Genomic DNA, 15005 nt, shown 5'->3' on the forward strand with positions numbered 1-15005 from the left:
AAACATAAAACAAGGTAGAATGGTTCTCACTCATACTGTTAGAAAGATAAACATGGAAAAAACAACCATAGACAATACTCTCTGTTACTTAGCTTCTGTAAATGCAATCTGATATTAATTTTATTTACCTTTATGGCATAATTACCACATAGTATTGCAAAAACATTAGGCAGTGTGGAGAAAGCTTTTTTTTTTTTAGTCTAAACTATTTTGAAAGTAGGCATCAGTAAAAATGATTATGGCATATGAAATTTTAATTATTAAGTCAAGCGACAAGAAAAGTAAGTCAGAAATCATCTTTTATTAGATATCCCAATTTCCACCTCGTATCCTCATAAATTTAAAAGCAGCTGTCAGGCTTGTCTTGCTGCAATTCTATAGAAGGTATTTTTGATAGTGAAAAAGCTGCAATTTCATAACAAATATTTTTGATGAGGAATAATTTCAGTTAGTTAGTCTATGGCAACCCAAGCTAAATTGCTAATAGTTAGTGTCTCGTGTGTTTTCCCCATGTTTCATCCTCTCCCTTGCAGTTGTTCTGACATTCCTCTGATACTGCACACAGTTATTGCACTCTGCTAAACTGGTAGAAAATTACTCCCAACAAAGCAATGATCAGTTTAGCAAGAAGAATTAGAGACAACTGGAATATTGCCAGAGCTAGAACGAGCAAGGGGAGGACTGACACAAACATGTAAACTAGCAGTTAAGTCAGCCTATGTTGCTGTCACCATACCTTTAGGCTGCAGATACCTAAGAGCCTCCAGATGTCAGAGACAATCCCATTCTCTCATTCTACTTCTGCTCCCAGATGCATCTTTTATAAGGTTGCAGGCCTTACAAATTTATTTTTTTTACATGGCATTCTGCCAAACTGCTTCAGAGACAAACCCATTAAAATAGATATTATTATGAAAAGAAGTAACTGTGTAAAACAGTATTGTCAGTCTGCATTCAATGTGTTTGCCAGGCATTATAAAGAACAGTACTCTACTTAGTAAATGATTGAGCTCCGATGCAACACGATGTATTAAGTAAGATCACGTGTGTTAACGCTTGCCTGATAACAGAGTATTTTACAATTATTTGTTATCTAATGTGTATACCTAATTAGAAGACAATGGTGTATCTATCTCATTCTAACCCTATCATCTATCTCATTTACTTACAAGTTTATATGTGTTTACAGTTTAGACTATGTATAGGACTTAACAGAATCAAAGCCAATAAAGTACACGTTTGTCAATGGTGTTATTGGGACTGGAGATGTTCAAGTTCAAAGCTTTTTGTTGTTTTGCTCTTGTGTGCCATATAGGTACAGGAATAAATTATGAATTTATTCTATACATTTTGAACGTTGATTTGAATAAATGTGTGTAAATTTGCATAAAAGTCTTCCAGCAAGTAATTAATTTAAGTGTCATTCACAAGATCATCAAGTATCTTGTTTGTTGTGTACAAATTTCAAAGAGCTTTTATTCTATAACATAGCTATCAGTGATTCTACCAACGCACCAAAGAGCTTTTTCTGTAACAGGTTCTATTATATATGTTCAGTATGTGGCAACAATTGAAATGTTTGCTGTACTAGAAGACTTTTATTTAATTAAATATTAGAAGTCTTTTCTGTCATCTTGTGCCTTCCTACACTGTTCTTTGTAGATAATGATCATTTAATATAGTATAGCAGTTGTTCTCACTAAACTTTTATCTTCAGCAGGATTAATATGTTCTGCAGGGAATAAAGAGACAGGAAAAAATCTAAATGATCAGGACTAACAAAAATGCATGAAAATAAGTGTCTTTAGGTAACGTCTAATAGCAGTCTTTGTATTAAATGTTTTCAATGCTTAAATTGAGGTTAGTGCACTTTAATGTCCGTTTGTGAATTCGTGTAAATTTTTGTTGAAACATTCAGAAGTCATCTAGTATAAGTGTGAAGATTGAAAAATGTTCCGATTACCATATTTTAGTCTTAAATAAGGTATATATTATTGCTAAAGATATAGTTTAAGCAAGGCAAGTATTTGATGTGAAACAAAGATAAGGCACTGAATTACATATGAAATGCAATACTAAGGGTGGAGAGCACAGCAGATACAGGCAGCTGCATGAAGTCGAATAAGTAGTTTTAAGTAGATCAAGCTGAGGGGAGTGCAGAAGATTATCCTGCTCTGCTAAAGAGTGTCTGCACACAAAGCCAAGACTGTGCTCCTAGAATGGATGGGTTTTAACAGCCAGAGCTAAGGCCTGATTGCACTTGGATGCTCTGGTCTTACCTGGGGCAACTGCAAACAGCTTTCAGATACTAGAATGAGTATTTGATGTTTAGAAATACAGGATTAAGCTAAATCTGCATGTTTGCTGTAAACCTATATAGGAGTGTTCACATAAATGTTTATACCCAATTAAATAAAACAAATTAAGAATTGATTTAGTTGAAATGTTTTGACTTGCATTTATGGGCAAGACCTCTAAATGGAAAACATTGCTTAAGTAGTACAGATGAAGGTAGAGGAATTGTTGCAAGTTTGAGCTTGTGGTAGACAAAAAAAACAGAAAATGCAGATACAGTTCAATGTTTAAATAAAATAGTATTTATGTAGAAGAGCTTGAAACACTGGAAAAACAGGATTGAATGTGAGCAGAGCATTGCTAGTTTAGGGAATTCTGTTCCATCATTATAATGCTGAATTCCTAACTATAGTTTGATTTGAGGAAAGGTAACTCAAACTGGTTACGAAGCTGTCTTTTTAACATGGTACACTTCACTAGTGCTATTTTAGGAATAAACTTAGGATTTAATAGAGGCCAAGTAAATCCCATTTCTGCTTTGAATTCCACTTCAGAAATACATTTTTTTAACCACTATTTCAGTTTGTTTTGCTTAAACGTTTTAATTGAAGACTAAGATGTTGCAGAATCATATTTCTCTGCCAAAAACAATTCTAGGTGGTCAATCTCAAGCCTGGCAGGATCGATGGGTTTTGTAAGAGCTGTGAGCTTTTAAATGACAATTAACAAAATGTTAACTATAGTTAACATATATATATAATTAATAGTTATTATAGTAATAACTATTGGTGGCTATGTGGGTGGCGATGTGGGTGGCTAAGTCGTTAGATGTTGTGGGACACATTTGCTGGAGGACACAGAAACTTGTTAGGCTGTACAAGACCTCACGAGTGTGTTTCCCTTCTCCTGCTGAGGCTTAAGCCAGTCTTTTAAGGTCTATAGTAAAGTATAGTAAATAGTAATTATAGTTAATATATATATTAACTATATATATAACATATCGACCTAACTGCAATGATGACTGATATGTCTACTGTATATTGTAAGAACTTAGGTTGGATTTATCAATCCTTCTCTGAGAAGCCCAGCCATTTGATTACAAAGGTGGGAGCTTTCTCTGTTTGATCCTTGATGAGTTAATACAGGAGTAGTACAAGCATGTTCACATATAAATCGTATTTAGTTTTTGGTCAGAAGCAATTTGTCTGTAATATACTTATTGATAAGAGTTGAATGCAAGTATGAAATGGTTATGCTCCAGGGCTCTTAAAGATACCCTGGGGAAAAGTGAAATATAATATCATTAAAAAGTCTGGTACTGTTGAATACTGCTTTTGCAAATGTTTACACTTTGTCCAACTTTCATCTTACAATAATGTGTTACACTTTTAACAGCTATACAGGCTTCATTCATGTCTTCGCCCTAGCTTAGAGTACTTGCACAGTCAGTAATTCTGCTTACCAAATATATTGAAATATATTTAATCAATTATGTATTGTACCATTCTTTGCATCAGGAAAGAAAGCAAAATTAATGAAGCAGTATTTGAGCAGTTTGTTGGTTTAGATTTTAACTTTCATCAAGTATTTTGAACTCAGTGCAGTTGTACTGGGGCCATGCTGTAGGAGAAGGAGAGTATGGAAGTGCTTAAGCTAGTAAACAAACAAACAAAGTCTTTCATTCAGTACTGATCCACAGTCTGTCTTTATTATAATAAATACCATGGGATCTGGATACCTTTTCATTTTTGTAAGGTAATTATTATGGAACAGTTTGCTTAAAAAAATAGCTTCCTAATTCTGTGTCTAGGCACATAAACAATAATGACTTAATTCTGATACCTTGCAGGTGCTGAGAAGATGGGGGAGAGGGAAGCAACCTCATTTTCATTGTGGTATCTACAGTAGAAAATTATGTTTACTCGTGTAGATTTTAAAGTCTGGGTTTGTGGATATGCATTTGCAGTCTGATAAAGTTTATCTTAGACTCCTTTCAGAGAAAAGTCCCTGTATAGAAAGTGAGGTAGAAATACCTTGAGTTTCCTCTAATGTCTGGAGAGCCTCAAAAGTATTTATGTGGAATGTGCTGAAGGGCAACAGAGATGGTGGAAAATGATGCTATTTTGTTGCTGTAATCTCCTCTAGGCCTTACTTCAAACTCATGATGTAGTGGCACATGAAGTTTACAGTGATGAAGCGCTGAGAGTTACACCTCCTCCCACCTCTCCATACTTAAACGGAGATTCTCCAGAAAGCGCCAACGGTGACATGGATATGGAGAATGTAACACGAGTTCGACTGGTGCAGTTCCAGAAGAACACAGATGAACCAATGGTATGGGGAGAACCTCGTTGTTTGTTTTGCTTGACTCTGTGCTGGAAAAGACCAGCATTATATTGAATTCAGTGAAAGGTTTTGCACTTTGAAGTTGCGAGTATAGATGGAATAGTTCAGCAGCCATTGTATATCCTTACCTTCCTATATATATCCTTCAGTTAAAATGCTGTGCATGTATTCGTATTGCAGTAGTACCTCTGTAGCTGGTTTTGTTTTAAAATAAACTTGCAGGAGTTGTTACTAGATTAGGCTTTAAAATGTAAAACTGAACTGGACAATCTCTACTTGAATGTAAAATTACATTTTTAACAAACCAGAATCTTATATGCTGATTTATGAAATTATTGCATCTTCATCTATAAATAACATCTGTTTTCATTGCTCATATTTAAATGAGTCGCAAAGTTTTTTACCTTAAAATTTATACTCTGCCTTCAAGGTTTTAGGAACATTGACTGTTCTTAACCATTCAAGAGTCACACTGCTGAATGTTTTATCTTAAGAGTATAAACACTTCTTTTTCTAGGGAATCACTTTAAAAATGAATGAGCTGAACCATTGCATTGTGGCAAGAATTATGCACGGAGGAATGATTCACCGGCAAGGTAATCATGTGTCATAAATGGTTCTGCTTTCAAAAAAGATTTAGATCATTTTGTACAAACTGTGTAACAGCACATATTCCTCATTTTGATTGATACTATTCCATAGTTGTCGACCCCTATCTAGATGGAGTCCTGTTAACTGCGTTTAACACCTTTCACTTGTAGATGTCTGCTTGTGTTGTGAGATGAGGGCCTATTATGTTTCATTTAGGCCATAATTAGAGGAATGGGGTTATAGCTCACTGAGAGACTGAAATGCTATTTATTTCTGAAGCCAAACTTGTTTAATCCTATGTTTAAAAATAAAAATCCTTAGACTGGTTACAATACTTTTCCTTGCAAAAATGGAGGAGCCTTGTTCAACAAAAAAATTAAGCTTCTCCATGTATTTTCATGCAATTCTTGAAGATCAATGTACTTTTGATTTTGAGGCTTATAAAAACAATTTATGAAATAAAAACATCCTTAGTGCCTACAACATGAATCTTTATTTTCAGTTTTCATTATGCTAGCAAAACCTGCAAGCATACATATTTTCTCATCTCCAATCTACTACTTTTTTCCAGGTTTTGTGAACAGATCAGGTGTAAAAAATAATTATTAGCTGGATTTTGTCCAACTTTAAACAGATAACCTTCCCTGCTAGGTTATTAGCTGCAAGCTAGGTTCACACCTTTAAAGGGGTTACTTTAGTTTTTTCCAGTTTGCTGTCTTTTGCTTTTTATAAACAGAAAAATTTACATAATTTGTCAGACCAGAGTTCCTTCAAGCCTACTGTTTTATTTCAAAAGAAGCTAGGAACAGGTAATTAGGAAAACAAAGCATGAAACAAGGAAAGTGTAAAGCAATCTTTTCCCTGATATTTTCACTTTTTAGTTACACAATGCCTTTTATTTCTGAAAATGTGGGAAATGTAATATATTCTATATGTACTTCAGCTAACTAAGGTAGCTGTTCTGTGGACATAGGTTTAAGTGGAATTGAACCATTCTTCAGTGTTTCTGTAGTATTCTCATCTTTTTTTAGTGTTTCTAATCTTCTTAGTGCTCTAGGTGCCTCTTCACTTCACTATGTCATTTAACTGCCTGAATTTAGAATATTTTTACTGAATAGAACAACACAAATGTCACTGGGTAATGATCTTGAGTACGTCTTTGAATCCTGTAGACAAGGTCTGTGGCTTTTGTTTGTTTGTTTGTTTTTAATGTTACTGTTTCTGCTATCTCTGCTTGCTATATGGAGAACTGCCAGGCAGTAACAGCAATGACTAGGTAACAGATCTACTGGGAGGGTTACAGGAGCTATATAATTTCAGGTCTAGCACTATTAAGCACAAACTGCTCAATTCACAAAGCAAAATAGTAGCGGCTGTGAAGTCTGCTTCCATCTGTATGCCAGCTGTATCTAGTCCTGTTGTTTATAGCTTATTCAAAAGATGGGAAAGATGAATTAGGAAGATAGGCTTGTAAAGATACCGTCTACTTCCACCTTCAAGAGGATCCAACTCAGTGAAAAGCAAACAACAGTTTAAGTTATTCAAAATTGTCTTTTGGTTGACTTGTCTGCATTTTTTAGGATAAGTAAATGAATTGTATCTTAGATCTCAAGCTTTTAATTTTGTCTTGGTTTTCACCTTTGTGTCTGTGCTGTAACTTAGCTCTGTCATCCATTCACTTTCTGTCTAGACCCCGTCATGTTGTAAATACTGTTTTCAGGGGATCTGACAGTGGCAGCTCTTTGTGTTGTAACCCAAATGTGTTTTTTTTCTCCTGCTGATTGTCTGGTTTGGGGTTATACATGCAAAAAAGTGAATTCATTATTAAAATGCATTTAAGAAGAGGACTCAATATGTCATTTAAAAAAAAATAGGATTTCCAAAGAAGGAAGAGGACTTACTGGCTTCCCCTTTAGCCACTCTGGAAAAACAGTAGTTGTACATTGTCAGTGCTGCATTCTCAAAATGACTTAATAGCCCTGGTAAGGTTTATTCAGTTCTAACAAAATGCAGGTGATGCCTTGGTGAAAACACAGCGGTACATTCACAGTCACTCAGTTTCCAAGTAACAGAATTTTCTTCTGGCTACGAAACACGTTTCTGGTTAGGGACCCCAGGAATTTGTTCTGTCTTCTCTGTAATAGGGTAGGCGTTCCCATACTTCTGTGGAGAGCAAAAGCACACACTTCCTAAAACTGTCTTCACTCTGGCTTGCAAAGACAAAGAAGGAAACCATTTACTCTAGAAGTACATCCATTCTTTGTTATTATAGATGCATGCGTTATACAGCAGTAAGTCATGGGTAGATTAAGTTCTGAGTAAACATAGCACAGTCAGTAGAAAAGGAACCAAAATTAGATGGTTAAGCATGTGTGTCATGGGAGCCACAAATGGTATGGAAGACTAATTATTCATAAATTTCAAGAATACTCTTTTCTGACAAGAATATATATGAAGAGTAAGAAGTTCCTGCACATACCGTAGAAGTTTTTATGGAAAACTGCTAGAAAATTGAGTAGGTTTGAACTACTCAAGTCTAAAACTGTCATCTAAAAGAGCCTCTTAAGTTGCTTCTAATCCTGAGGATAATTAATTCATTTGGTGCCACCTCGCTGTTTATCTTTTGTAGGGTCTTAGAAACACGTTGTGGCATGCCACTCCCATCTCAGCTTCAGCAGGTCAGTTTATGACTTGCCTGAGCTAAGTAAATGTTTCTTTCATCAAATGAGATTGTAGGTAGTCACACCAATCATCTAGATTCAAGTTGAAGTCAAGTGTACCTACAGAAAATTCATACTGTAGTTGTGACAAATCCAAATCAGAGGAATGAAAAAATATAGCAGTCTGACAGATAAAATTAAGACTATGTCCAGAAGCCAGACTGCATTAAGTAGTCATCTGATAAAATGCTGGAATGTCTCTGCGGAACATATCCAGCCAACTAGTTGCAGGGGACTTTCTGTTCAATGTGTGAGTTTTTGAAGTGTACCTGTAAGGGAACTGATGTTTTTCCTAGTAACTATAAAAGGTTCCTGGGCATCTCATGCTGGTATATTGACTGCAGTCTCAAAGAGATTCTAATGCATCACTACCAAAGTCCTTTTATGAATCTTGCCAAAAAACTTATTTTAACATGGTTTCATATTTATGCCTTTGTATGAATATCATTACTGTCTTACAATTCACAGTTTGTGTGAGTAATTGTGGTGATTGTGTGTTTTGTTGATTCTACAGGTACGCTACATGTAGGTGATGAAATACGAGAAATAAACGGAATCAGTGTGGCAAATCAGACTGTAGAACAACTACAAAAAATGCTTGTAAGTGCCTGAAATCTTTCTCACGTTCTTTATGAAATTGTCTGTCGTGCTTTGACAAAATTTTCCATAACTGCATTGCAACTCCCCTTTTTCTTCTATTCTTGATGGCCACCAGGTGCCTGTAATGCAAAAGCTATGTGTTCAGCTGTTACAGGACTCTGCAAGCTCTTTCCTCTTTTTTTTTTTCTAGTGTCTTTTTTACACATTATGCCCAGGAATGGTAGAAGGCACCTCCATGTGTCATTTTATTTATTCTGTTTAGTCCCACAGAAAGATCACTGACACCCAGCTGTTCCTGCAAGATGTATATCTGATCAGCTCTTAAAAGATACTGAGTGGTGGAGATTCCCCAAACTCTCTGGGCAGTTACTGTGTAACTCTTCTACATTTTAGAAAGATTTTTTCTGATGTCTAAGTCTCCTTTGTTGAAATGCAAGAATCTTCTCTTGTCTCTTGCAGATATGACAGAAAAAAAATGCTTTCCTCCTAGTATTTATCCCAAATCAGTCTATAAAGATCATGCCTTTATTTTAGATATTCAGTCTAAATCAATTGCAGTCACTGAGTATACTATGAAAGAAAATAAAGTTCTCGTGACTGTTAGTATGGTTGCAATACAAATACAGAGACAATAAATCATAGAATCATCCAGGTTGGAATAACCTTGGGAGGTCTCCAGTCCAGTCTCCTGTTCAAAGCAAGGTCAGCACTGAATTCAGCCCAAGGCCAGACAAATCTGGTCAGACCTTGAAAATTTCCAAGGGACAGATTTGACAGGACAGGTGCCTCTTTTGGCAAACAGTTCCAATACTTAATTGTAATACAGAAAAAATGTAGCTGGACCATCCCTTATTTCAACTTAGAACTCTTGTGACTTACAGTTATTGAAGTTACAAAGAAAAAAGTATGTTGAGCTCAAATAGTCTGGCTTTTTGGAGGAAAATGGTATCTTGGGCCTTGCTAGTAGTCAGTTTGATATTCCATAACACGATTTTTTCTGCATGCAACCCTGATCTTGGATGATAATCACTATTCCTCTTGTTGTGTCCAAAACCAAATAGACAAGCTTAAGTAAATCCAGGCAAACAGTATTTTGTAGGCTTACAAAATAGCCAGACAGAGAGAGAAGGAAAAACTCCCAAGAACATTTGAAGTTACCTTTCTGCCCAGATCCAAGTTCTGCAGTTGTCAGCCATGTGGTGGCACTTATATTTTAACTGTTTTTTAAGAAAAAAAATACAAAAATGAAAATACGTTGCCACAGTCTAGTGCTGTTCTACAGTTACTTCTTGTTATGAATATTCTTACAATGTAGCAAATGCAAACTGTCAGACCCCCATCTTCTATTTTGATGAAAGACTATTTCTTACATTTCTGCCTTTAATGAAGTGACACGCAGCTTTTTCAGAAACTGTGAATATGCTTTCATTAACATGTATGATGAAAGAAGAAAATATCACTTTTATAGCAAAGACTGTGTAGATCACAAGCATATAGCTAGAAAAAAAAGATTGACATCCGTGAATTTCTCTCCTGAAAATACAGCTGTATGTTCTAGACATTCAAAAACTGGTCAGGTGAACAAACTGATGATGCATGTTTATCTTTTTAGGTTAATGAGAGATGATCTAAATGTTCATTTGTGAGTGAAATGACAAATTTGCTGCAGCATTTTAGCTTTTCTGAATACTTACTTCAGGAAAATCTACAGCTGCTCTCAGACTATGATGATTTCCTATCTAACAGTAGTGATTTGGAGATTTTATATTAAGCATCTTTAATGAAGCATTTCTCTTTTTACAGAGGGAAATGCGTGGAAGTATCACCTTTAAGATTGTGCCAAGTTATCGTACGCAATCTTCATCCTGTGAGGTAATGTATTTAATGAACCATCCCATTTCTTCCTCAGTCCTGTAACTAACTGCCTGCTGATGGCTGAATGTTACTGCTTTCTGGGAAATTGTTTCTGCCTGTCCTGTTAGATCACGCACACCAATTTTACAACAAAGATAACGGAACACGAGTAGGTCCCACCTACCTACTCAGCCCTGCCTTCATATTCATCCCATCAGCACCTTAACTAACTCTTTACAGCCTATATAAACAAAAATAAATAAATAAATAAAATAGGAGAGGGCATCCTCAACTTATGCATTTAGGAAGCCCCTTTAAAAATTACAATTTAAACACATTCTCCAGGAAGTCTGTTAAAGTTCCTAAGCTGAGGAGCTGTCCTCCTTTTTTAGGTATGAAACGTTATTTTGCTGCTTTGGGCTGTTAAGGGTTAATTGAAGAATCTGTTTCTGTATAACCCTGTTGAGGTAAATTTGTGATGGTTGTCTGTAACAGTTACATGTGGCTCAATATTATGTTTCCATGCTAAAATGGTATTTGCCATTACAGAAGAAAAACAGATTTGGAGTTCAATTCTTGTTGAACTAGAAACTTGGTGTTATGGTTTTTGCACAGTAGCATTGTTTAATTCCCTTTTGCTCACAAAATTATGTTCCAGATTGCAATTGAAGGGAATTAAATTCTAGAAAATGGCTACTTGAGAGTTACAGTTCCAATTTAAGTGTACAGATGGCATATGCACTATGTAGATGATGCCAGTCTTTCTGTGCCACATGCTTAATTGCACAAACAGTTCCCAAATTAGAATTCCAAGAGTGAAATCACAATCCCTGTTGAAGTCAAATACCTTAACCTAATTAGAGCTGTGATTTCACCCTAATTGTTTTTGTGTCTCAGCAGATGCTAGAACATATAGAAGCTGCTATTGTGATTGTCAGAACAATCTGTTTGGGTAAAAAAAAAAAAAATACTGCTTTTTGGTTGCCTTCTGTTCTAGAAGTCAACAAGAACTAACAGGTTTTAGAGACTAGGCGTTTGGCAAATTTTCACCTGTAGAGTATAAATATGAAGCAAAAGTTCTTCATGAGATACAAAGGCTTTAAAAAAACACTCGAACAGAAATTCTAGAGTGTGCTGATACATTTATGTATCAACTATTTTGCTGTAAATAGCTGTAATAATAGAAGATATCTCACTTCCAAATATTGAAACACAGAAACTGCTGAAACTATATACCTCCTGGGAAGATGATTATTTGGTGAAAATTAAATTCAGCATGCAACTTTAATACCATTAGATGTAATTTTAGTAGTAGTAGGTCATTTCTTTTCCTTAGCTTTCTGTATTTAGGTTCTTCATGACTTTATTTCACAGAAGAGAGGAAAGGAATCTTACCTTTCATTGCACAAAACAGCAGAACTGAAATGTGTGATCAAAGACAAACAAAAATAGCATGACAATTTATCACACTTTGTGGCATTTTGCTTCACTTAATCAGAGGTAACTGAGTCTATTTCACCTCTTTGGTCACATCTATGACTTTGGCTAGTGCTCTGACAGTTAGAAGTGTTCATAAAAAGCCAACATTTTCAAGTTATCGTATTAAATCACCTCTAGTCCTTTGGTACAGAGAGAATTTCTTTCACAGGATTTTTCAGGGTTGTAATTCAGATGAGGAATCATATTCTTTACCGTTGACACAGACTAAAAATAGACGTTGAATGATATTACTAGGACTCTCCAGCAAGATAAGTTCAGAGATGTTGGGTCTTCACCAGTAGTACTAGTTAAGATATTTTTGGCAGTATTTTGGACATTTCTAGAAAGTTATGTTGTTGATTTTTCCTGCCCACTCTTAGTTGTAGACTGATGCTAACAGAGTAGTTTTACCAGACGAATGTAAAATAGAATCAGTAATTGTTTTGGGTTTGTTTTGCTTTGTTTTGTTTTTAAGATTCTTACCATGATCACATCATTGGGATGCAAAATACCTTGTTAATTTTGAATAAGCAGAACTAAACAGTAGTATAATCAGATGTAATGTGCATATATGCTCTTTTATATAAAAGCTGTCTATATGCCTTTATAATACAAAGGTATATAGGGGTTGTTTTTGAGAAGAAGCTATTTATCAAATAGCAGAGATTTACATCCTACTTTCCTGTAGTTGATGAGTGTTGTGGTGGTGTTTTCTAAATATTTAACCAATTTTGCATATTTAGGGAAGTCTTGTCCTTATAGTAGGTGACAGATTTCAGTGTCCCTAGGCAGTTTTCAAAATCTTGACTGAATAATTTCGAGTTGTTTAGGGATTCCTGGCTTCTACTGCATTTGTGCCTTCCATTCCATTCCCAAGCCTTCTATTTAATGGAGTAGACTTTGCTCAGAAACACAGTACTATGAGTTCCCTTGTAGAAAATCTTGATCCAGTTGTTCTAATGTAAGAACACCTTCTTAGGCTTTGGCATGGTATGTGGACCAAGTTACGAAGATATCTAGATAACACAGTGGTCAGGATGTTGTGTTTTCTGCTTCAGATACCCAGAAAATTGCAGACTTCTGTTTATACAAATGTGAACTTAAGCAATTATTACAACACATTCTTAGAATGGCTGGTGGCTGTATATGCTCTTTGTACATTTAAGCTAGTACTTTATCCAACTGAGAAAGCATTTTGCTCTAGCAACATTTGCATTCTTACTTTGTACTTAAAAATCTTCTGAACTTTTTATAGTGTTAGATATGTAAGAATAGTAAGGGAAGGGTTTTTTTGTTTGTATTGTTTTTTAAACAAAGAGCTTTCCTTATAAGCACCATCCTTTGTTTCAGATTGTCTTGTGAAATACTTCAGTGGTTTCATTAAGAAGAAAAGCCTTTATATATGTGAGGTTTTAAAAATATATTGATAATAATCATTGATTTACATATTTAGCCTTTTAATGTTTCCATTGGTGCTATACTCTTAAACTTTTTTATATTTGTGTTAGAAATGCTTCCAGAAAGATTCTGTGATCAAAACTGGAATTGAAATGTATTTGCAGATTTTTTGAAAGTCTTGTTTTTTGTGGATATGGCAACACTGTCATTAATGTAGCTGTTTTTGTCAGCATCTAATTTGATTGGGCCATATCTAGGAGATGTAATTGACTTCTGCTATAGGATTGTGTCTGACACTTTGGTTTGTAATTCAGAATCCACCCATAACAACAAGGAATCAATGGGAAACTCATTTTGCCATCATTTGGAAATGATTGTGGTTGTTTCTTCTAAGGCTTCAGCTGTGATGCATGAACTAAAGAGCAATGATCCAAAAGAGTACCATTTTGTTATTTGGTTTGTGGCTAGACAAAATTGGAAAGCCTAGACATTCAAGTAATACTGAAATCTCATTTCTACACTACGCAGAATCATTGGTTCCTCCAAGTGTTTTTCTGCTCTTATCCCTAGAAGAACAAGGAATTTCTCTGATTTAGTGGAGGAACAAACTCACAACCAAAGATGAAGTATTCTAGTCCAGGTCTAAGCAGTCCTAGCTTTCTACAAAGATCTCTCTGCTCATTGACTTGTCTCATTAGACTGTGCATAATACATTCTTTCTCTTAACTTTTGAGACTGGTATTTTTGGAAAGAAAGATCAGGTCCCTGGGAAATTAAGAATCTAAATGCCTTTGAAAATGTGGCCAAATTAACTAAATCCTTAAATATTGTACATATGTTTGATGTATAACTTCTTACAATTAGTACTGAAATCACCAATAGCACTGAAAATGTGTGTTTTCCTCAATATGTTGTGACAAGCATTTGCTTTGAGTAGTGTTCTGCTGAGAATTGTTGGAGGAATAAAATCAAAATATTTTCAAAACAAGAAAATTTCCTTAAAGGGAGAAGCCTTCAAGAGAGGCCAGAAATAGCATCATTCTTCACATTGCTCTAAACTTGTTATTCTCCAAATGACCTGGGTGCCTGCATAACTTTACAAAGCTTTCCCTAGCCAAACCATTACTGGACTAGTAGTCATAACAAGCTAGGTTTAAAAACAAAAACAAACAAACAAAACAAGACAACGAAAAGTAAATTTCATCCTTCATCGCTTCTTGAAAGTGAGAGAAATTGGCACAGCCAGAGTTGCTGAGCAAGCAATAAGATCTGCCTATGAAAGAAGGAAGTTGCTACTTTTTTATTTGGAAAGAAGAACCTCCTAGCTGCTATTTAATTATGAAGGTGGTACTAATATGCAATACACAAAAAAGGACTACTGGTTCCTTTACGCATTTTTTTCCAATAATGAGTAGCTTATTTGGTCTCATTTGAACATTTGAAACTTGTTATGCTGGAGTGATTTTGTAAATATAATTAGAACTGATTTCCTCCAGTTTGTTATGTGTTGCAAACAATTTCGAGAGCCAAATGAGCATTATGTTCATGTGCATGTAGCAGGAGTACAGACCTACATATGCAATGATATTACAGTGGTAATAATTTCAGATTTGTCCTCAACTGTGTTAAAATCAAAGCAAACATCTAGATAACTATATATGGAACTTTCTGAAATCCTATGCAATGACTCCAAAAGAAGTGTAGAAGTTCTAAATGAATTTG

General features: G+C 35.2%; 1 protein-coding gene across 13 annotated transcripts in view; it reads left to right on the forward strand.

Moving 5' to 3' along the window:
• Positions 1-15005, forward strand: part of CASK (calcium/calmodulin dependent serine protein kinase) — a 222822-nt gene that overhangs the window by 179291 nt on the left and 28526 nt on the right. For all 13 annotated transcript variants that reach the window (XM_066979985.1, XM_066979998.1, XM_066980011.1 and 10 more), the window contains 4 exons: positions 4441-4629; positions 5159-5237; positions 8467-8552; positions 10356-10424. In XM_066979985.1, coding sequence (XP_066836086.1) covers positions 4441-4629; positions 5159-5237; positions 8467-8552; positions 10356-10424 — 423 coding nt within the window. The remainder of the gene's footprint in view (positions 1-4440; positions 4630-5158; positions 5238-8466; positions 8553-10355; positions 10425-15005) is intronic.

Source organism: Anser cygnoides, chromosome 1, assembly GCF_040182565.1.
Source record: "Anser cygnoides isolate HZ-2024a breed goose chromosome 1, Taihu_goose_T2T_genome, whole genome shotgun sequence".
Taxonomy (NCBI): Eukaryota; Metazoa; Chordata; class Aves; order Anseriformes; family Anatidae; genus Anser; species Anser cygnoides.